At 49.4% G+C, this 21,777-nt stretch overlaps 1 protein-coding gene across 1 annotated transcript in view; it reads right to left on the reverse strand.

Annotated features, from left to right (window-relative positions):
* PPFIBP2 (PPFIA binding protein 2) overlaps positions 1-21,777 on the reverse strand; it is a 151,353-nt gene that overhangs the window by 109,711 nt on the left and 19,865 nt on the right. Inside the window, exon 2 of the mRNA XM_044919739.1 lies at positions 9,748-9,841. Within this exon, the coding sequence (XP_044775674.1) occupies positions 9,748-9,811 (64 nt within the window). The 5' untranslated portion in view covers positions 9,812-9,841. The remainder of the gene's footprint in view (positions 1-9,747; positions 9,842-21,777) is intronic.

Below are 21,777 nucleotides of genomic sequence, written 5' to 3' on the forward strand. Positions count from 1 at the left end.
GGAGGAAGGGGACAGTGAGAGGACGAAGGGGACAGCGGGCGGAGGAAGGGGACAGCAAGTGGAGGAAGGGGACAGCGGACAGCGAGCGGAGGAAGAGGACAGCGGGCGGAGGAAGGGGACAGTGGGCGGAGGAAGGGGACAGTGGGCGGAGGAAGGGGACAGCGGACAGCGAGTGGAGGAAGGGGACAGCGGGCGGAGGAAGGGGACAGTGTTATAGCATCAACAGGGCAGGCAGGGGCAGACTAGCCGTACAGAGAAAGCCCTCCAAGAACACCCCAAAATTAAAAAACCCATGTACACACACTTTTTACACAACTGAACTGACGGCAGTCTTCAGAGCTCAGAAGCTCGGGGTTAAAAGAGCATCTGAGCTGGTGTTTGTCCTGTGCACCACCCCCAGTTCCCCGATGGCCAGTCACCTGGGCCACATGCCACTCAGGGGGGACAGGGACGAAGCTTAGGCCTGAGCCCGGGGAGAGGTCAGATGGGAGAGCTCTGCACTGAGCCGGGATACAAAAGGGCACTACCCTCAGTCAGCTAGAAAAGCCCACCCCCAAAGGAGGACACTGGGCCTTGACTCTGGAATAAGAGCACATACAAATAATTCGATGTTTTAAAACAATAGGAAAGGGACGCCTGAGTGGCTCAGTCGGTTAAGCGTCTGCCTTTGGCTCAGGTCATGATCCCAGGGTCCTGGGATTGAGTCCCACATTGGGCTCCTTGCTCAGCAAGGAGCCTGCTTCTCCCTCTGCCTGCCTCTGTCTCTCTCTCTCTGATAAATAAATAAAAATCTTAAAAAAAAAAAAAAAACAATAGGGAAAAAAAAGAGGGGGTGAAGGAAGCACAGAAAGTGTGAGACAAGTAGAAATCAGACAGTAAGCGGATAAATGGTCAGATGAATTGTCAAAATAAATGTATACAGACTAAACTGGCCAGTTAAAAGACAGATATTGTTAACTTGGTTAAAAAGTGAGAGTGCATCTATATCCCTCTGGCAAAACCACATTGAAAGCTTGCGATTGAGAAAGGATGGAAGAAGGATGATACCAAGAAAATAATAACCAAAAGGAAGTTGGGGTAGACAGATTAACATGAGACAAAACACTCTTAAGACCAGAAGCATTGGGACGCCTGGGTGGCTCAGTTGGTTAAGCGTCTGCATTTGGCTCAGGTCCCGATCTCAGGGTCCTGGGATTGAGTCCCGAATTGGGCTCCCTGCTTAGCGGGGAGCCTGCTTCTCCCTCGCCTCTGCCCTTCCCTGCCCGCTTGTGCTCTCTCTATCATGCTTTCTCTCTCTCTCTCAAATAAATTAATAAAATCTTAAAAAAAAAAAAAGACAAAAAATCATTGCTAGAGATGAAGAGTGTAACTATATGATGATGAAAGCCTTTACCAGGAAGTACTAATTCTAAACGTGTATTCATATAATACAAAACACAGCTTCAAAATATAAGGCAAAATATTCAGAATTATAAGGAGACAAAATCTATCATTTAGTAGAATTTTAATATGCATTTCTAAGAAAGTGATAAGATCAAGCAGACAAAAAAAAAAATCAGTAATGGTAGCAAAGATTTAAACAAAGTGCATGTACTGAACAGAGAACATTGCACCTGACAACTGGGAGAAGGCACACACCTTCCAAGCATGCATGGGACAGTAATGACAACAGACAGTGTTGTAGTCAAGGCCATAAAGCAAGTATCAATAAATTCCAAAGGATAAATATTAGAGACCACTTAACTACAACATAATGAAGTTAGCAGGCAGTTGAAAATATATATTACTGATTGGCTTTTTAATTTGGTTTTTAAAAGAGTACAGATACATTTAAGTTAGGAAATAAGAAAATGATAAAAACATTCAAATAAGTTAAATATGAATATATAGTAAGTATAGCTACAGAATGCATATTTATCTATAGATACTATAATGGTTAATTTTATGTGTCAACTTGGCTAGGCCACAGTACCCGGATATTTGATCAAATGTTATTCTAGATGCTTTTGTGAAGGTATTTTTTAGACAAAATTAACACTGAAATCATTACATTGTGACTAACGCAGCTGTTTCTCCATAATGTGGGGGGCCTCGTCAAATCAGTGAAAGGCAAAAAATAAAATCTTTAAAAAAAAAAAAAAGGGGGTGCCTGGGTGGCTCAGTCGTTAAGCGTCTGCCTTCAGCTCAGGTCATGATCCCAGGGTCCTGGGATAGAGCCCCGCATCGGGCTCCCTGCTCCGCGGGAAGCCTGCTTCTCCCTCTCCTGCTCCCCCTGCTTGTGTTCCCTCTCTCGCTGTATCTCTCTCTGTCAAAAAAATAAAATCTTTAAAAAAAAAAAAAATCAGTGAAAGGCTGTAATAGAAAAGGACTGATCTCCCTGGAAGAAGGAGGAATTCTGCCAGCAGATGGCCTACCCATTGGAGCTGCAACATTGGCTCTTCCCTGGATCTCCAGCCTGCTGGCCTGTCCTGTTTGATTTTGGACTTGCTAGCTTCCACAATCACACAAGCCAATTCTTTAAAATCAATCAATCAACCAATCTCTCAGAAATCTCTCTCTCGGGACACCTGGGTGGCTCAGTTGGTTAAGCATCTGCCTTTGGCTCAGGTCATGATCCCAGGGTCCTGGGATCAAGTCCTGCATCGGGCTCCTTGCTCAGTGGGGAGCCTGCTTCTCCCTCTGCCTGCCACTCTGCCTACTTGTGCTCTGTTTCTCCTTGACAAATAAATAAATAAAATCTTAAAAAAAAAATAAAAGAAATCTCTCCCTACACACAGACACACACACACACATAATATTGGATACATATTTATCTATTTACAGAATAAATAATATACACAAACATACTACTCATGTGTAATGGAGACTGATCAGCAAAGGCAAAAGTCAGTTCTTTGAAAATAATAATACAAAAGATAACTCTGGCAAGTGGCACCTGGGTGGCTCAGTTGGTTAAGTGTCCAGCTCTTGATATTGGCTCAGATCATGATCTCAAGAGTTTTAAGATTGAGCCCTGCGCTGGTCCCGTACTGGGCATGGAGCCTGCTTAAGATTCTCTCTCTCCCCCTCACATTCTCTCTCTCAAAAAAAAAAAAAAAAAAAGGAAAAGAGATAACTCTGGCAAGATAAAAAAAATAGAGGGTACAATTAGGCAGTATTAGGAATATAAACAGAGACATAACAGTGTAGCAGATCTTTAAAAAATATGATAGCAGGCGCTGGGTGGCTCAGTCGTTAAGCGTCTGCCTTCGGCTCAGGTCATGATCCCAGAGTCCTGGGATCGAGCCCCGCATTGGGCTCCCTGCTCGGCGGGAAGCCTGCTTCTTGCTCTCCTACTCCCCCTGCTTGTGTTCCTGCTCTCGCTATCTCTCTCTCTGTCAAATAAATAAAAAAAATCTTTAAAAAAAAAAATATGATAGCTATAGGGCGCCTGGGTGCCTCAGGTTAAGCGACTGCCTCTTGATTTCAGCTCAGGTCATGATCTGAGGGTCCTGAGATCAAGCCCCAAGAGGGCTCTGTGCTCAGCATAGAATCTGCTTGAGATTCTCTCGCTCCCTCTGCCCCTACCCCCACTCAGCAGCACGCACATGCGCGTGCTCTCTCTCTCAAATAAATAAATCTTTAAAAAATATATATGATAGCATGTTTATGTTAACAAAAATCTATAAAAAAACCCCAAGAAACAAAATTAAAGATCTCAGTAAAATTAGATGGTTAGATAGGTATAAACTGCCAAAACTCAACTGAGAATTGAACCACTGTTTATAACCATGAAGAAAATAAAATCTTTCACTTGGTTTTGTAGGTTGGTTCCTATACCTACAACCATAGCAAGTATGTAAGGAAGAAGTGGTAATTCCAGTTTTACTCAAACTCTCTCAGAGAATAGAAAATGAGGCCGCGCAGCCCTGAAGGTGTGGAGGAGGGTTCTGCCAGTAAGAGGAAAAATCAGAATGATGGCTGTCGAACAGTGCTTGCCACTGAGGGCCATTTTGATCTCTTTACATAAAGATTAGTCTTTTGATACCTCAGCCCACTGGACACCTCCAAACTTCCACTCTGCCTGTCTCTGGGTCAGAATCAGAGCCAAGCGCTCTCAACCTGAATCCTGAATGGGAAACAGGCAGGTTTCGGTTCTGCCTCTCCCTTACTGATGACTGCTACATGCTGACCCACCTCAGAGAGGGCCCGGACAAGACCAGTTAATGGAGCATGTTCAGAGCATGGACTCCTGAACAGCCTTTACTGCCACAGCTGAAGTCATTCAACAGTCAAGGTGAATAATCTCAGTCTTGACCAGAACTTTCTCTGCCCCCAATCTAAATCTTAAAAAACAAAACAAAACAAAACAAAAACCACCCAGACACGAATCAGAGTTAGCAGAAAGGCCCAGAGCAACCTCTTTTTTTAACTGTCATAAAACAGGCTCCTTTTACCCAGTCCTCATTGGTGGGTACAGCTTGCAGAGGACTGCCTGAGTGACCCCCTGCTATGGTGAAGAGGAATGCGTGGTCCTCTGTGTCCTGACCACAGGGTTCTCTGGTACTATTACAGAAATGGCCTCGCAGGGCAGCCACTGAACCTGTCAGCCCACGAATTAAGCCTTATGCAAAATGAGAATATGTGGCAGTTGCTCTGGGTCACCCAGAGGGATGTACTTCAGCATTATATAGTTCAGCTGCAATTGTCAAGAGTGTAATTCAATTAGGGTATTATTTGCAGGCCAAATCACAGGGATTAATCAGGAACAAGAGCAAAGGTTAACATTGTACTGGAAGCTAACAACAGTGGTCTTTTGTACTAGAAACAAATCATTTTGACAAGGGGCTGGGGTCTTTAAGTCACCACTTTCCAACTTCCTGGCACAGAATTTTGGGGTTCCAGTCAAGTACCATCACACCCAGGAAACTCCATTCAGGTTTCAAGAATTCAACCTTATAAGGAGTTTCATTTATTAGTCCTGTTTCTGCTTGCAAGGCATTTCTTTTCCTCACACCTCCAGAACCACTGGGTGCTTAGAGATAAGGACCACCATGACATTTTTTTTTTTTTTTTGCCTTAAAGATTTAATTACACGAATCCTGATATCCCATGCCCTAAGTGTGCTCTTTTTGGAAAGAGTTTCAGAAAGTGAACCTGAGCCTATCATAGTACACAGAGTAATTAATTAAGGGAAATCCCTTGTTCCGTAGTGTTATAACTATGAACCATCATTACTGAATGAACTGTGTCCATTTTAGGAGGAATCCGTGTTGTTTTTGCATAAATGCATAAATTTCTTCCATTTGAAGTAAGTGGTAATTGTGTCTTCAGAAAAGGAGAGAATACAGCCCTTGGGTACTCATCCGAGCACTCAACAGATGCAAAAGCAACCGTGTTTGGTCCTGTTGGCATCACATGACGTCACTCAAATTACTATGAGATAGAAACGCAGAAAGGACGAGCTAAATGTTCACATAAAAATGTCATTTCTGTGGGATTTGTGGCATCATGATGTGGTAATGCAAGTTTCAAACCTTCCCTTGGCTGTCACCCTTGCAGCAAAGGAACCCTTACTTGGAAGTCTGGTGTGTAAGAGAGACAAGAGCAGAGACACTCTGGCTAGGGGACTGGGAGCAAGAACAGAACTTGACCCCGCTCCCAGTTAACTCTTCTCTACAGATGGCCCCACAGAGCCCCCAGGGCTCTATTACACATCATCATAAAACCGATGCAGGCATAAAAGCAGCCCGGAAGAGGCTCAGATGGCCCTGGACTCAAAATCCGTGACCTTGGGTGGTAAAAATCGTAATGTCAGTACTAATCTCAACAAAGTAACTTATACCAACTGAGTACTTCCTATGTGCCTTATCTGCATTAACTTAATCCCCCCAATAATATGAGATAGGTACTAATACCACTATTTTATATATGAGGAAACTGAGCTCAGATAGGGATTAAACAGTTTGTCTAAAGATCCCACAGCCAGTCCTAAATGATGGAGCTGGGATTCAAACCCCAAAAGTCTAACTCCCTAGTCCACATTAACAACCAGAAAAACTCTTAAGCTCTTTGGTCCAGTTTGGCCCAACCACCTTGAATATGAGGAGGGTATTAATAATCTTGCAGAAGAGTATCCTGCACGAAGACATTCAATAATTATCATTCTTGGGACGCCTGAGTGGCTCAGTCGGTTAAGCATCTGCCTTCACCTCTGGTCATGATCCCAGTGCCCCGGGATCGAGTCCCGCATTGGGCTCCCTGCTCAGCGGGGAGTCTGCTTCTCCCTCTACCCCTACCCCCTGCTCATGCTCTCTCTCTCAAATAAATAAATAAAATATTTTTAAAAAATTAAAAAAAAATAATTATCATTCTTGTCATCACAAGATGTAGAACGTATACCCTCCAGACACTCACTAATTACCTCAATGTTCAATCATCTGCCAAATAGCTAGCTCCTGGCCAATGTCTGTGTGAGACAATTAGTACTTAAGAGATGGTTCACAGGACATGCCAATCACAGAATCTTCAAAAAAAATGAGTGATTTGTGGGCCCAAAAGAATCAGTGAAAGGCACCAGAGAAAACAATAAATGAAGTTCAGTGCACAGAAAAGAAGGTACGTATAGAAACAAACAACTGGCTCCTATTCACAAAAGTAAATAAAAGGTGTATGTGACAAGTACTTATTAAACACCTAATATGTACTGCAGACCAATTGAGGTGCTGGAGACGGAGCAGCAAAGCCTCGGTCCTCATGGAACTTACAATTTGGTTCAGGAAGCCGTCGACACACAAAGAGACAAATGTGAATGTAATAGGTCAGGTGGTGATCAGTGCTGTGAAGAAATATAAACGGGATTATCAGGAGAGAGTGATAGGAGGGGGTGATGCTAATTAGAGAGGATCAGAGAAGACCTCTCTGATGTGGCAACATTGTGGCAGAGATCAGACCGGAGGGTATCTGGAGGACAGCATTCCAGCAAAGGGGGCAGCAAGCACAAAGGTCCTGAGACAGCTAGCGTGCAAGCTAAAGCAAGGTTAAGCCAGAAGGAAAGTGGTAGGAGGTGTGGCCATAAAGGCGGCCAAAGGCCAGATCGCATCTAGAAGTGCTGGCTCCGTTGAGGACTTCAGATTTAATCCTGAGATGGGCAGCCCCTGACGAGCTTTGGAGAGGAATGCTGTGATTTGATGTACGTTTCAAGGATCATTCTGCTGCTCTGTGGAAGACAGCCTGGAGAGGGCCAGGAACAGGGCAGAGACTACTCAGAAGACTATGCATGAATCTTGCAGACCCCAGGCGAGTCTAGCAAGGCAAGCACAAGCCTTATTCAATGAAAGACACAAAACTCAAATGGGTGAGATGAGGTCCTGAATAAGTAAGAACTCTACTGTGTCCCTAGAGAAGATGTAACATAATAAAGATTTTTTATCCCTCATTAATTTACTAAAAGCTAACATTTTATAGTGCTTAGGACTGTTCTTGGCACCTTATGTGGGTAAACATAGCAACCCTCTAAGGTGGGTACTATTATTATTCCCATTCTGAGTATGAGGAAACTGAGGCCTGGGTCAGGTAAATAGCTTGTTGTAGAGCTAGGATTTGAGCGCCAAGCAGCCTGGCTGCAGGGGTTCCTCCTGACCAATCTGCAAAGAATGCCTTGGGATGTCTTAGAAGCGCCTCTCTACAAGCTCTCACACCTGTTCCAGGCACAGCAGCCCGAGGAGCCCTCCTAGGAGGAATCAGCCAAGGTGGAGGATGAAGGAAAGGGAAGAAGGAGGGAGAACTTTGTGCTAGGAAGGCAGATGGATGGGCCTCCTGGGTTCTGCACAACCCATGCCAAGGGCCTTTCCTCCTCGTCCATCCCAGATCCTCACCTGCAGATCCTGTGTTAAGGCAAAGCCCCAAGGGTCACATACAGCTCTCTGAGACAGGGCATTTTGCCAGAGGCTTCATCATTTTCAGAATGCCAATGTGGAGAAATTGGGAGGCAGGGAGAGGAATGACCCCATACCAGCTGCCTTCTTTAGGAGTTGTCCATTCATCCCTCACAGCCATCCAAGAGCTCTAAGGTGTGAGGGTCTGACCCTGTGGCTCCGATCTCAATTCACATGAGCCGCTGGCAGCTTCCAGGTTTGACTTTATGAAAGTACGGCTAGGAAATCCACGCTCTTGACTGTTTCCTCTTGGTGGGGCTTCGGAGGCCCTAACCTAGACAGGACATCCCAATCTATGGAGCCTCTGGAGAGCATTAGTCGGGGCTCTCAAGAGCCCTTCTGTTCACTGAGAAACTAAGAGCCTGACAGAAGACAGCTAGAACATGTTACAGTGCCACCAAGAACATGAAGACTCTTCAACCCACAACCCCACCCCCACCCCAGGCACCAACACCCAGAACCCTCCGTGAGTCCGATTCTCTCTGCAGGGTGGAAGAAGCAGCAAATGCCTGGCAAGGGGCAATGGGGCAGTATCAGGTACCCACACACATCCTGGGCTTTAGCCACACTCAGCCCAAACCCCCCTCCCCGGCCTCCTCCAGCTGAAGCTCCACACGATGAGGAGCAAAGTCCCAAAGAAGCATGCCCGGCATGGCAAATAAGGTCATGGACTTGTTATCAGGTCAGGACGGAAAGAGGACCTGGGATCTTCGGGAAAGATTTGCAATGACAGGTTTATTCTAATCAATACGGGCATGGGTTCCCCCTGTCGCAGAGTTAATTAGCCCAAACAGCCCACTGGCAGCCTTTTCCAATTAACCAGTTTTGCTGGATCTTTTCTAGGGAATATTCCTAACTGGCGAATGTGAATAAGTCAGTTATATACGTAACACACAATATGGCATAAAGAACATAAAGAACATTCTCTCTTTTTTTAAGATTTATTTATTTATTTGAGAGAGAGAGAGAGAGAGAGAGAGTACGAGCAGGATGGGCAGAGGGAGAGGGAGAGAGAGAATCCTCAGGCAGACTCCCTGCTGAGCACGGAGCTTGACGTGGGGCTGGATCGATCCCAGAACCCTGAGATCATGACCTGAGCCAAAATCAAGAGTCAGATGCCAGGGCACCTGGGTGGCTCAGTCACTTAAGCATCTGCCTTCATCTCTGGTCATGATCCCAGTGTCCTGGGATAAAGCCCCACGTCAGGCTCCCTGTTCAGAGGGGAGTCTGCTTCTCCCTCTCCCTCTACCCCTCCCCCCTGCTCATGCTCTCACTTTCTCCCAAATAAATAAAATCTTTAAAAAAAAAAAAAGAAAAAGAGTCAAATGCTTAACCAACTGAGCCACTCAGGTGCCCCAAGAACAATCTTTAGGGAATGAGGTGAATCGATACCAAACTGCCTCCGGATTCCCAAACACACTGGAGACCAGCTGGGGAAGGGAGCTGACATGGGCATTACGGTGGCAAAGTCGCCAGACTTGGAGTTTCCTTTCGGCTCGACTGTGATAAACCATGATGTGCTCTGGCCAATTTTCAGTAAAAGTGATCTTATTGCAGCCAAACTGCCTCCGAGCCAGGACCCACGCCATGCTGCAGTCGGAGATCTGCCACTGTGTGGTGCGCCCACGCCATCTCTCGGCAGCCCTAACCTCACACCAGGTATTAAAGAATCCTATGAGTCTGAACTCCTACACAAAGAGATGGCACGCACAGTGAAAGACAATACATCTACCAAGGGGCTTCTCACTGTGCCAGAAAGAAGGTCAGGAAGGAAAAGGGTTCCTCAAGTGTGGAGGGCAAGCCGTGAGTGGTGAGGGCTCCCTGCCCGTACCTGCGATGATCCCGTCCATTTGCTCCAGAGCAGCTTCCAGAGCGTGACTGGCATCCGAAGCCATGACTCCTTTCCCCTTGGTCTCTTCCTTCTCCTACTGAAAATGCAAGCACAGAACAAAGGAAAAGTCACAGAGAGGTCCACGTGCTGCACGCAAGCCCGCCAGCCCTCCTTGATCGTGGCGCAGCACACTCCCACAGGATCCTGGCGGGCGAGCCCCCGATTCTGTCATCTCTCGAGCCTTGCCCTCCTGGCATGAGCATGCCGTCTCCACGAACCTTTAGCATGCGATCCGGCTCACTCCTGAAATGAAGAGCCGCCGTTAAGAGTCCCAGGTTCCAGAAGCTGCCTCCAGCATGGGGGAAGCGCCTCTGTGAGTCAGGGACAGAGGATGTGCCCTGCAGCGGGGGGTTGCGATGGTCTCAGCAGGCACGCAGCTGTCTCCCGGCTGCATCCTCCTGCACCTGCAATGCTTTCGTTGGGTAGGTGTGACCTGGGCTGAGACCCCCACGACCACTTTCACTTCTCGGATGGTCCAAAGGGCCTCAGAAAGCTGCAGGCACGCTGTCGTGGGGAGAGTTCTGTCCCAGGAACTTGGAGCCCTTCCTCTTACCATGTGAGTTCTACTCTACCCAACACCATGCAAGGTGCAGCATCCCATCTCCTCAGGCCTGAAGGGCGTCTCCAAGGACACACAGTGCAGCCACTTCCCCCGTGCTGAGTCTCCCCTCTAAGGGGGAAGATGGCGGTTGGTGCCATCTCTGGACAACCCTGCCTCTACAAAAGGTCTTTCAGCTAAATTGTCTTCCTGTAGCCTCTTCTCATTTTTCTTGCTTCCCACCTGCTCCCTGGCTGGCAGGGAGAGACTGACAACAGTATTTGCAATCCCTAGTTCACATCCATAAACTGGAGGCAGGAACTGTTGTTTGCTCCTTCAGCAAAAGCCCCACGTGTACCCAATGGGCATAAGTGCTATGGAGAACAGAGGCCTGGCTCCTCTACCCCAGGATGGCACGGATCAGGAAACAGGGGGTCCTGAGGGTCTTGGCCCATGTTCCCTGTGGAGTTGGACTTTCAAAGAGAAGAAAGCAAAGTGAGCAGCCATAGAGAAGTGGCTTTGGAGATGGTGTGGATAAAGATTTTAGGACTACAAAGAACCACAGGGGACTGTACCAGGCAGTAGCAGTTCAAATAGTCTGGGTTCAAACACTGCTCTGCCATTTACTACGTGATCTCTGAGCCTCAGTATCCTCATCTGTAAAATGGGGATAATACCAGCACTTGATTCACCATGTTGACGTCGTGATTAAATGAGGAATTAATATTTCATAGAAAATACTTAGTACATTCCCTTACAGACAGTAAGTGCTCAACATAAGCTAGCTGTTTTTCTTTTTGTTTTTGAAGTGAGGCAATAATCTCAGGATGTATTTGTGCCAGGACAGCTCATTGGAGGAGAGACTTTAAACTCAATAGGGTAGGCTCCGGGAGGGAGAACCCAGGTAAGTCCAAGAGGCTGGTTCCCCTGGGCATGGCAAAGAGAGATAAGCAACGATGTGTGTGGAGGGGGAAGGCGGTGATTCATAGGCGCAAAGGCCAAGGAGGGTTTGGGAATAGGCACTGGGCTTCAGCAGGCCAAGAACCATTGCACAATCAACTCGGGAATGAGAATGGGAGCTTGTGGAGGGGGTGGGAGCCTCGTCGGCACCTCAGGGCTGTGGCAGGAGCCAGGCAAGGCTGCACAAGGAACAGAGCTGCCCCTGCTGAGAAGAGCAGCCAGACAGCTGGGGACCCCAAACGCCCGTGTGCAGATCTCAGGGCCTAAATGGAAGCAAGCTTGGGGGCGGGGCGGGAGTGGGGGAGAAAGGAGAGGTAGCAGGAAAGTGGGGCAAAGCAGAAGCAGGGCAATAATCGGCACATTCCCACCTGTTCAGAGACATTGAAAGTCTGAAATACTTCCCTCTGAGGACTTTCCCCTACTCCTGAAAAAAATCCAAACTGCTCGCTCACTGTGACCTCTAAAGAGGCAGTGTAGGATCTGGCCAGGCCAACCCCACGTTGCTCTCCCCATTGCTCATGTTCTAGCAGCATTGGTCTCCTGTCTTCCCCCCAACACTCCAAGACCTTCTACTCTGCAACTTTCCACTTGCCATCCCCTCAGCCCTGAGCGTGCTTTCCCAGCTCTCTGCATGGCTGGTTTCTCCTCATCTTCCAGGTTTCAGCTCCCATGTGTCCTCTGAGAGAGGCCTTCCTTGCACACCTCCATCTACAGCAGCCCTTTGAAGCACAGCAATTCTAAAGTATCTCTTCCATATACTTTCTTCCTTGCTAACTGGCCTTACTTACCTCCCCATGGAGGCAGGGGGACCCTGTCTGCCTTGTTCACCCCTATATGCCCAGTGCCTAGCAGAGTGCCTGGCACTCAGAAATTTATGAGTAAATACTTGTGAATAATGGGTAGGTCCATTCCACCAACATTCCCTGAACCCTGTAATGCTGCATACTAGGGAGATATGATAAATCAGACCTAGTCCCCGCCCCCATGGACCAGGCAGTCTAGTGAAGACAATAGTAAAAACAAATAATTATGGGGGCGCCTGGGTGGCTCAGTCGTTGGGCGTCTGCCTTCGGCTTGAGTCGTGATCCCAGGGTCCTGGGATCGAGCCCCGCATCCGGGCTCCCTGCTTCTCCCTCTCCCACTCCCCCTGCTTGTGTTCCCTCTCTCGCTGTGTCTCTCTCTGTCAAATAAATAAAATCTTAAAAAAAAACAAAAACAAAACAAAACAAAAAAACAAATAATTATGACGCAATATGGGGTATATGCTGATTGAGGCAGGTATGCTGCTTCCCTGGGTCTTGAAGGATGAGTAGAAGCTTTCTCAGAAGATAAGGAGAAGAATGCTATTGTACGCAGAGGGGGTGGAAAAGCAGAGAAGCATGTAAGGGCAGGAGGGAGTTGGCAAATATCACAATGGTTGGTGAGATTCTACCGGAGCATCCAGCTGCTCATGATGAGTCAAAACCTTCCACGGAATTCACCTAAGTGTGACAAGGGCAGGTAATGAGAGGAGCTTGGAGTCACACCCACCACTTCAGGGGTCTGGATGTCGGTACACAGCACACCAAGTGGCCTCAGATGTAAACAGGACAGGTTTTTGAGAAGGAAGTTCTCCTATTTCAACAGACAGGCCCCACATGGGGCCCTCTTAGCAGGGTAGAAGGGGAGAGCACAGTTGGAAGGTGCCCAGCCCGGAGGGCCCAGGCCACGTCCCCCTGCAGTAGAAACGCCATAAAAGGAGGCCCACGGGCCTTCTGCCCAGTGATGAGTTTGTACTTGGCAAATAGCAAGTTGGGTGGACCCGTGGGAGGTGGTGTGAAGTGAAACGTGAGCCAAAGGTGTATCATATGTACCCCCTGGGAGCCTGGGCCGGTAGTTGGGAGCGCTCAGAAGCCAGAACCTGTTTCCGGCAGCGGATGAGCTCAGTTCCAGACCTGCTAGGTCTGGGGCGATGTCAGGACACCTGGGTAAGAAGGGGCCTCGCCAGCTGCCATCACAGGGCAGCTGTGAGGTGTCAGCGGTGTGGGGGACAGACAGACCTTGGAAGGGCCAAACATGCCATCGATGTAAGGCCTCCAGCTCCCCCCGTGAGCACAGACACTCTCATCAGAACAGGGAAGCCACAAGGCTGCCAATCATTCCCGGTCTGGCAGCTAGCAGGCGTTTTCTCCTCTGACCCCCGTCAAGGTTAGAGCTCCTGTTGGTAACACAGGATGGGACAATCACGGCCCTCAAGGAACTTGGGGCCTCAGAGGCAAACACGCCAGATGGCAGCATTCAGTGTCTGTTCATCCCTGCAGGGACACAGCACCCCCCTTGAGAGCCTGGGTTCATCAGGGATGTGGGGCTTAAGCGCACAAAGCTCCAGAAGGAGGGTGCTTGGACGCCTCCTAGAGAGAAGCGAGGTGAGAGGCGACGACCCAAAGCGGCTGGGAGAGAGCCACATCCCGGGGAAGACTCCAAAGGCCCAAGCAAAAAGCAGGGCAAGCTCTAAGCAGGTGGTGGGGAGTGGAAGTGAAATCACATTCTCTACCAATGACAGGAGACCCAACCAGGGGCCTGACACAGCACGGACGCCAGAGGAAGAGACAGCGTGCCCAGGGGACTCCCTCGCGGGGGGTGCCCCCAGCCCAGGAAGGAGAGGGGCAGGCAGAGGATAACGGTGCTTTTAATGAGCTCAGTACAGTGACAGTTGTTCTAGTGGCCAAAACCAGCTTTCATTCTCTCTGGACACCTGGACAATTCATGGAGCCCTGCACTGGATGGTGGGGGAGCAGGCAGATGTCTCTTACCGAGAGACTAGCTCATCCCTAGCTACAAAGAAGAGGCCAGGATGGTAAGAAAGGGTGTAGCCCACATACCATTCACCCTTCCCTTCACCCACAGGCCTCTCTAGACGCTGTCTTCCTCCTATCTGTGACGATGTCCCACTAACGCAGAACTTGACCCTCTTTGCTACCAGCCAGAGAGAAAATGACCCTGTAGCTATAAAGCCAGCCAACATGGGACAGCCATGTTTTTAGAATGACAGTGTCTGGTGACAGATGTCATAGCCACCTGAACTGCACCACACAAAGGCCAGTTGGGCACCTGGACGTTGATCAGGGTGCAGTATTAAGGGTTCTGAAGTTTGGAAAGTGAGCCACAATTAGCCGCCCATTATCTGATGCACTCTCAGGCAGGCAGTAATTTAGATATTGCATTAGCAGGAACTGTTGATTAAGATAAATCTTGGGCAAGCAACCTTGCCTTATCCCACCCATACTGAAGTGCAAGTTTCCATTCCATTTTATAAAGTACTTTCCTGTCAGTAAAAGTGGTTAGAGCTGCAAGTGTCTTGGGCAGGCTGCTAATGGCCCGGACGAAGGAAGGAATCAGAAACAGATCCAGAGTCCCTGGTACCCTTACTCCTCCAAGGTCTCTATGCCATGGACACAGCTGAGCCAGAGCTGGGACCTGACTCCTTGGCAGCTGCGTCCAGGCAGAGGGGTGGGGAAAGGACGGTGTCCCCAAGTAGAAGGCAAGGCCTGGGGAAGGAACCCTCAACCAGGAACCTACCACTACCAAACTTGGACTCATCATACACCTCCTTCTTCCCCACACGGCCACCAAGTGGTAAAGAAGCGTCACCATATCACAACCAACCAAAGCCTTTTCCCCACAATTTACAGGTTGCCCAGAAACCAGAACTGCTCTTAAATGGTCATTTTAAGAAATACCTCTTGCTATTCCTATGCTTGGGAGACAGCTTCTTAAGGTATAAGAAATTTATCAATTTGGGGTAAGAGAGCAAGAAACCATTTTCAGTATTTAAAAGAAAAAGGAAGATGGAAGACATACAAGGGAAATTGATGGCAGTGCCAACATTCTAGATCACATCCTATATCATCCAATAACACCTTTATTTTCAGAGCACAAAGAAGAAAGATCATAGGTTTCATAGCCAGACAGTCTTGAGTTAAAACATGCACTCTGACATAATGGCTGTGGGTCTTTAGACAAGTTATTTAACCCCTCTCAGACTAAACGGTCTCATCTATAAAACTGCATTGTTACCAGTGAAAGCAAACAAGATCGACCTCAGGGAAATACTGCAGACTGAACCAAACATCTAATTTAGCTATCCACCACAACAACAGTAGAGGAGTTTATTTTGAAAGACATAAACCCACAAGGACACGGAGAAGTGATAGGAGACGTAAGGGGAACGTCTCTGCAGCAAACGTGAAAGGGCAGCCGGTCCATGTTGGAGAGCTTCCCAAAGCTTGGGGAGAGATTTCTCCGCTAACACGAAATTCACAGGACACCTCATGCATCAGAACACCCAAAGAGATTTATGTCACTGATGAGGAAGTTGTTTAATTCAATGATAAGAAAATAGAAAACCAAGCAAGTGACAAAAGAATTGCATGGAAACCAAAAAGTAAAAGTAACCCCAGACCTTATCTAACCGGAAGTGTGTGGGCAGCCTGGTGGGGATGGACCACGCTTGTGGGCAGTGGGGGTGGGGCTGGAAAGGCAGCGGAGGATTCCTCACTGCATGGAGTGCTGACTCAGAAGTCACTAGATAATGACAACTGAAAAAAATAACAAAGCAACAGAACAAGCCTTTCTTCAGCGATATGGATAAAAATACTCAAAAATGTAAAGAGGCTGCATCTGAGGAAGAGCAATGGGGATGGGTAGGCGGGAAGACAACAGCTGTTTTAACAAACCATGCACAATTATTTGACTGTTTAAACTGTGTAGATATATGCTAGTGATCAAAATAAAAACAACCAAAATGACTTAAAAAGGTAGTATGTGTGGTGTGCCGGGCACAGAGTAGAGACTCCGTGTGTGTTCCTTCCTCCTCTTCCGCAGGTATCTGTTAGCTACTCGCTGGTTTATCCCATGCTGTCTCATGTAATCCCCACACACCACTTACGAATTGTCCCACTTTGCCGATGAGCAAAAAATCAGGCAGCTTGCCTGAGGATGCACACCGTCCTTCCACTTTGCCTCTGAAACGGAAACCCTGTAGAGGGTTTGGAGCACAGGAGGATCTAATATACCTTTTCAAAAAGGAACACTTTGGCTGAAAATGGACAGGGTTGGTGGGGGAGCAGTGCACTGGTGAACACAGGAAAACCAGGTGAGAGATGAAGGTAGCTTGGACCAGAATGAAAGTGGTAAATGTTCTAATTCTTGATATATATTGAAGGCAAAGCCAGCAAGCTATACTGATGGAGTGGACATGGGAGAGAGGAGTCAGAATGACTATGAGGTTTTTGCCCTGAGTCTCTGGGAGACTGGGAGGGCTGCAGGAGCAACTGGAGGGAAGAGGGATCAGGAGACTGGTTTTGGGAACGTTCAGTTTAAGGTGCCTAAGGTGGAGGGGCGGGCCGGAGGGGGGGCGGGCGGCACGCCTGGGTTAAGTGTCTGCCTTCGGCTCAGGTCATAATCCCAGGGTCCTGGGATTGAGCCCCACATCAGGCTCCTTGCTCAGTGAGGAATCTGCTTCTCCCTCTCCCTCTGCCCCTCCCCGCTCATGCTCTCTCTCTTTCTCTCAAATAAATAAATAAATAAAATCCTTAAAAAAACAAAAAAAAGATGCCAAAGGGGACAGCTAGGAAGATATGCTGATGGGGCGCCCGGGTGGCTCAGTCAGTTAAGTGACTGCCTTCGGCTCAGGTCATGATCCCAAGGTCCTGGGATTGAGCCCCGCATGGGGTTCCCTTCTCGGCAGGAAGCCTGCTTCTCCCTCTCCCACTCCCCCTGCTTGTGTTCCCTCTCTCGCTGTCTCTCTTTCTGTCAATTAAATAAATAAATAAAATCTTTTTTTTAAAAAAAAAGGGAAGATATGCTGAGTAAGGCATTTGGAAATATGAGTCTGATGTTTGGAGGTAAGTCTGGCTGGAGAGAATCTGGGAGCTATCTCACCAAGATGGAATTTAAAACAACTGCATGAAGTAACCTAAGTAGTGTAGAGGGAGAGAGAGCGGAAGGAAGGAGGAAATGGAAGGAAAGGGAAGGGAAGGGCAAAGAAAAGAAAAAAGCAAAGCAAAGCAAGAGGCCCCAGAAGTCTCTGGAACACTTCAACACAGCCATCAGGGAGAAGAACCAACAAAGGGGACTGAGGAGGAACAGCCAGGCAAATTGAGAAAGTGCTGCCCTAGAAATCACATAGAGGGTTCAGGATGGAGAAGGATGTAATCAGGAGAGCCAAGGTCCGCTGAGTCAGACCAGAGACGGTCTTCTCTCCCAGTGCTCACTGCTGGTGATCTCATCTGCTCCCACAGCCTCACCTGTCCCTGCATTAGCTCACCCTAGACTCCTGCAAGCACCTCCTAACTGGCTGCCTGCCTCCAGGCAGCCGCATCCACCCACCCTGCACTGAAGATTCGCCTGACTCAGTGGTCCTCAGACACTGGTGTTCATCAGAGTCACCCGGACAACAACACAAGCACAGAGGTCTGGTCTCAGGGGCTCATCAGCCCCTAGAATTCATGCCTTTTACCACATGGACTCAGCCTACCGGGTTGCAACTTTAACTTCCATCACACCCCTCGGACCAACCTCTGCCCCATCCCAAGCAAGTGTCTTTTCATCTGTGGACAGACAACATTAGTTGACTGCACCAGTTGCTTTCCTGCTTTATGCCCAAGCCAGTAGCTTTCCTTGCTAAATTCCCCATCTTCTCTTCTAGCCAATTCTTCCAGGAAACCAAACTTGATCCTGCCTACCTAAATATGATCTCCCCATCTCTTATTTTTTTGGGAAAGGAAGGAAAGCGGCAGTGCACAGCCATCTCCCCTGTAACTCTTCTGTGTGTCTTGGCCCCTGAGGTCACCCCCATTCCGTAAGCCCTGGGGACACTTTCATAGATTCACTGATAAAACTATTCATCGTCAGTGGGAAACCAGAGCTTGAGAGATAGGTGTGCCCCTGACCCACACCTGACACCCACTTCCCTCTCCATGCCCTCACACTTGGCAGGCCCCAAAAGATGGCCTTCTCCAATATGCTCCCCACCCACCATGGTGATGTCACCATGGTCGTCAAGCCAGAAACCTGGGAGTCATCCCGGGCCTTCCCGCCTCTCATCCACATCCAGGGGGCCTCCACATTCAGCAAAGTCTCCCTCTCATATCCGTCCCCTCCTCTTCTCCTGCCCCACTTCAGGTCACATCATCTCCCATCAGAAGGCCCACGATGGCTTCCTGCCTACAGCCTCCCCACACACCCCTCCTGCTCCACCCTGCTGCCAAGAGCACGGGGCTATTCCACAAGCCTAACCGAGGCACTCCAGCACTTGTACGACCGCTCACCAGCCTCTACCCCAAACAGAACGGGAAGGGCCCATGAGATAGTCAAGAGCATGCACTCTAGCCAGGCTGCATTTGGGCCCACATTCTTCCGTCATGGGCTCTGTCCTTGCACAAGTTCCTTAACCTCACTGAGCTTCACTTCCCTTATTTATAAAGTGCAGGTGAAAATATACACATAAGTGGGATTATGGGGATGCAGTGAGATACCGTATGCCGAAGTCCTCTGCATACAGCAGCCTGGGAGTTCACAACCACAGCAGTGATAATCCTCTCAGCCACACTTGGCCTGCTCCCGAGCACTAACCATTTCACCCCTCCTGATTTTGCTGTAAGGCCCCTTCAACGTGCGAGACTTTAGCCCATGACGCCCCATTCCACCTGCTCAATTCCCGCTCCTCATCCAAGGCGCAATTCCAGCGTCATGATTCTAGGGATTCCCCCTGACATGGAAGTGACCACTCCGACCCAGTCCCCCTCTCCATGCCTATGACAGACTTCCCTCACAGCACCTGGAACTCTCTAGAGCACCGGCCACTTGTGTGTGGGACTCCTTTGTCTGCGTGGTAAGCTCTTTGTGGGCAGGGCAGTGTCTCTGAAGCCCAGAGCTCGGCCCTGGACCTGGCTCAGAGCAGGCCAGCTCACGTGTGTTGAATGGACAGACAGAACCACACCACTGCCTGAGGGAGGCAGCGGGAAGCTGACCAGGGGCAAAATTCCTCTCCATCTGTGGTTCTTAAAACAAGTTACCCACTTCCAAAATACAATGGGACAGGTATAGGACAGACAGTCCCCTTCCATGAAGGAGAAGAGGTCACTGGTCTAAATGGGAAATTGAGAGGCTCTCGTGGGTGGCAGGGGCCCTGAGCAGCCCTCGGAGGCCCTGTCCAGTCTGGAGGCCTCTGTCCCCAAAGGGAAGGGCCTGATGGGGACGAAAAGCAGCCCATGTGGCCTCAGGGCAACGGCCGGGCCCGCAGACCCCGTCTCTGTGGCAGGACTGAAGGACAGGCCACAGACGCTGGCTTTCTGTCGGGACACAGGAGGGGATGTCAGAACACGGAGCAGTGGGAGCAGGACAGGGGGCCAAGGGGGCTGAGAAAGCGGCCTTTAGTGACTATCCGAGTCTGATCAAAGCGAAGAGGTGGAGCCTGGATTTCTTCTTCTCCCGAACAGAAGCTTACGTAGCCTCAGAAAAACCGCACAGGAGACAAGAAAGCCTCCGAAGGTGAAAAAGCCACTGACCTTGGGGTCACTTCTGATAACAAACATCCGTTTGACGCTTTCGGCTGTAAAGGTATTGTCCACACACAGGCTTCTCATTCCCACCGAGACACCCCAGGTCAGGCTGCTCGGTTTGGTCGGCCAGTGAAGCTGAGGCTGGGGGGCTGCGACGGGCCGGAACTGCCCAAAGGGCCCGAAGCCTAGACATGGTGCCGGGCCCAGCGGGGGACGAAGGCAGGATTTCTTGCTTAGCGTCTTTCTTCCCCGCGGTGCCAGTTTAGTGAGCCGTGTGCGCTGGGCATTCCCCGCCCCTCCCTGCTGGGCGAGTCCCTAAAGAGCCCTAAGAATGTTCGTGCTGGAGCCCAGCTCCATGCAACCCGCTGGAAGGAGGCCTTTTTCTTTCTGGCCCTTCCACTGAAACCCTAGCCCAAGTCCTGTCACATGTCACCCCTCCATCACCGGGCTCCTCTGGCACATCCAAACCCAGATGCTTCCACTTAAGCTCTTACCCAAAGGGCTCAAGCCCTTCTCCCCAAACCGCAGCCCTGCAGACAAGGCTCCACGACCCCAAATAGTTCTCCCACCAACACGCAACCATAGCAGGGGACTCGGTCACACAGCGCAACGCCCTCCTCAGAGGAATGCAACGGATAGCATCAGGCGCAGACACCTCACCTCTGTCTGGGCGCCGTGAGGCCGGACTTCCTCCCAGCTCCCAGACTCAGGAGCAGGGCCAACATCCTCCCTCCTGCTCGGAATGGCAAGCTTCTTAAGAGAAACACCAGCCCCAAAGACATGAGCATGAGACACCACAGGCCCAGCCCACAAGGAGGACCATGGGGTCTGGCCAGGAAATGGGTGTGAGCAAGCGTGAGGTTGTCATGGCTCACACCCAAACAGCACATCGGACCTTCTGGGCTTCAGGACACCGTGGAGTTGATGTTGGGTTCCCATCCAGGTCTTTGCTTCATACTTTTAAACACTTGCTTCCCCTTCCTCTGACTGTTCTCACCTCCCATTTCTGCTCTTGACATTCTGCCTCCCAGCTCGTCCTTTTCCCCAGTTCAAGGGCTTACTGTAGTGGAGAGGCCATGGCAATCTCAGTGACCAGGGCCACGGGCCTCAACTCAGGCCTGCCAAGGAAAGGTTGGGGCAGATCTCAGAAGACAAGCAAGGCAAGTACTCCAGTGAGGAGAGGGATCAAGGGGTGGGGCAGGCAGGCCAGAATCTGTGCCTTTGGGAAGAGGGAGCTGGTGAGCCTGACAGTGTCCAGCGGACAGAGCATCACCACGCCCCCCATCAAGGTGCCTCTTACCATGTGCTTACAACAAGTCCATCTGTGTCTTCACTGCGGTGGGGGCTCACTGCAGCCACTTAGAGAACTTGGGATGGAAGGTTCTTTCCCTTCCTTCTGAGAGTCTCAGACATAGCAAGTAGACATAAATGAGGAGGAGTAGACATAAATGAGTGTCCCCTTCCAGGTGGGATGTGAAGGACCGCGCCTCAGCCACAACACCTCACACACTCGAAGACCTCACTGCCTGCCCCATGGCCCCCACCATCCACGAGCCAGCAAATGATGGCATGCCACCTGGCGCCCTGCAGTCTCCGCCTGTGTGCAAAAGCTGCCTGCTCCAGAGGTTCACAGGGGGTTTCCCCGGGCCTACAGAAGCAGCAGCTCCTGCAAAAATGCTTTGTCCGCATTCCCTCATTTAAGCTTCCTGGCCATCGTGCGATGGATAGATTATCATTATCAGCCCCATTTTACAAAAGAGGCAACCAAGATACAAAGATGTTAAGACACTGCCTGAAGTCACATAGTTGCTGACAGTCCTTCCATGGAGTCCAGTCTGTCTGTCACCTAAGTCCCTGCTTGCTCTCCCCACCGCACTGCCTTCCCCTGCAGATTTGCTCAGAGGAGTGAAGGCTGGGATACAGGACGCT

The sequence above is a fragment of the Neomonachus schauinslandi genome, chromosome 11 (assembly GCF_002201575.2).
Source record: "Neomonachus schauinslandi chromosome 11, ASM220157v2, whole genome shotgun sequence".
In the NCBI taxonomy this organism is placed as follows: Eukaryota; Metazoa; Chordata; class Mammalia; order Carnivora; family Phocidae; genus Neomonachus; species Neomonachus schauinslandi.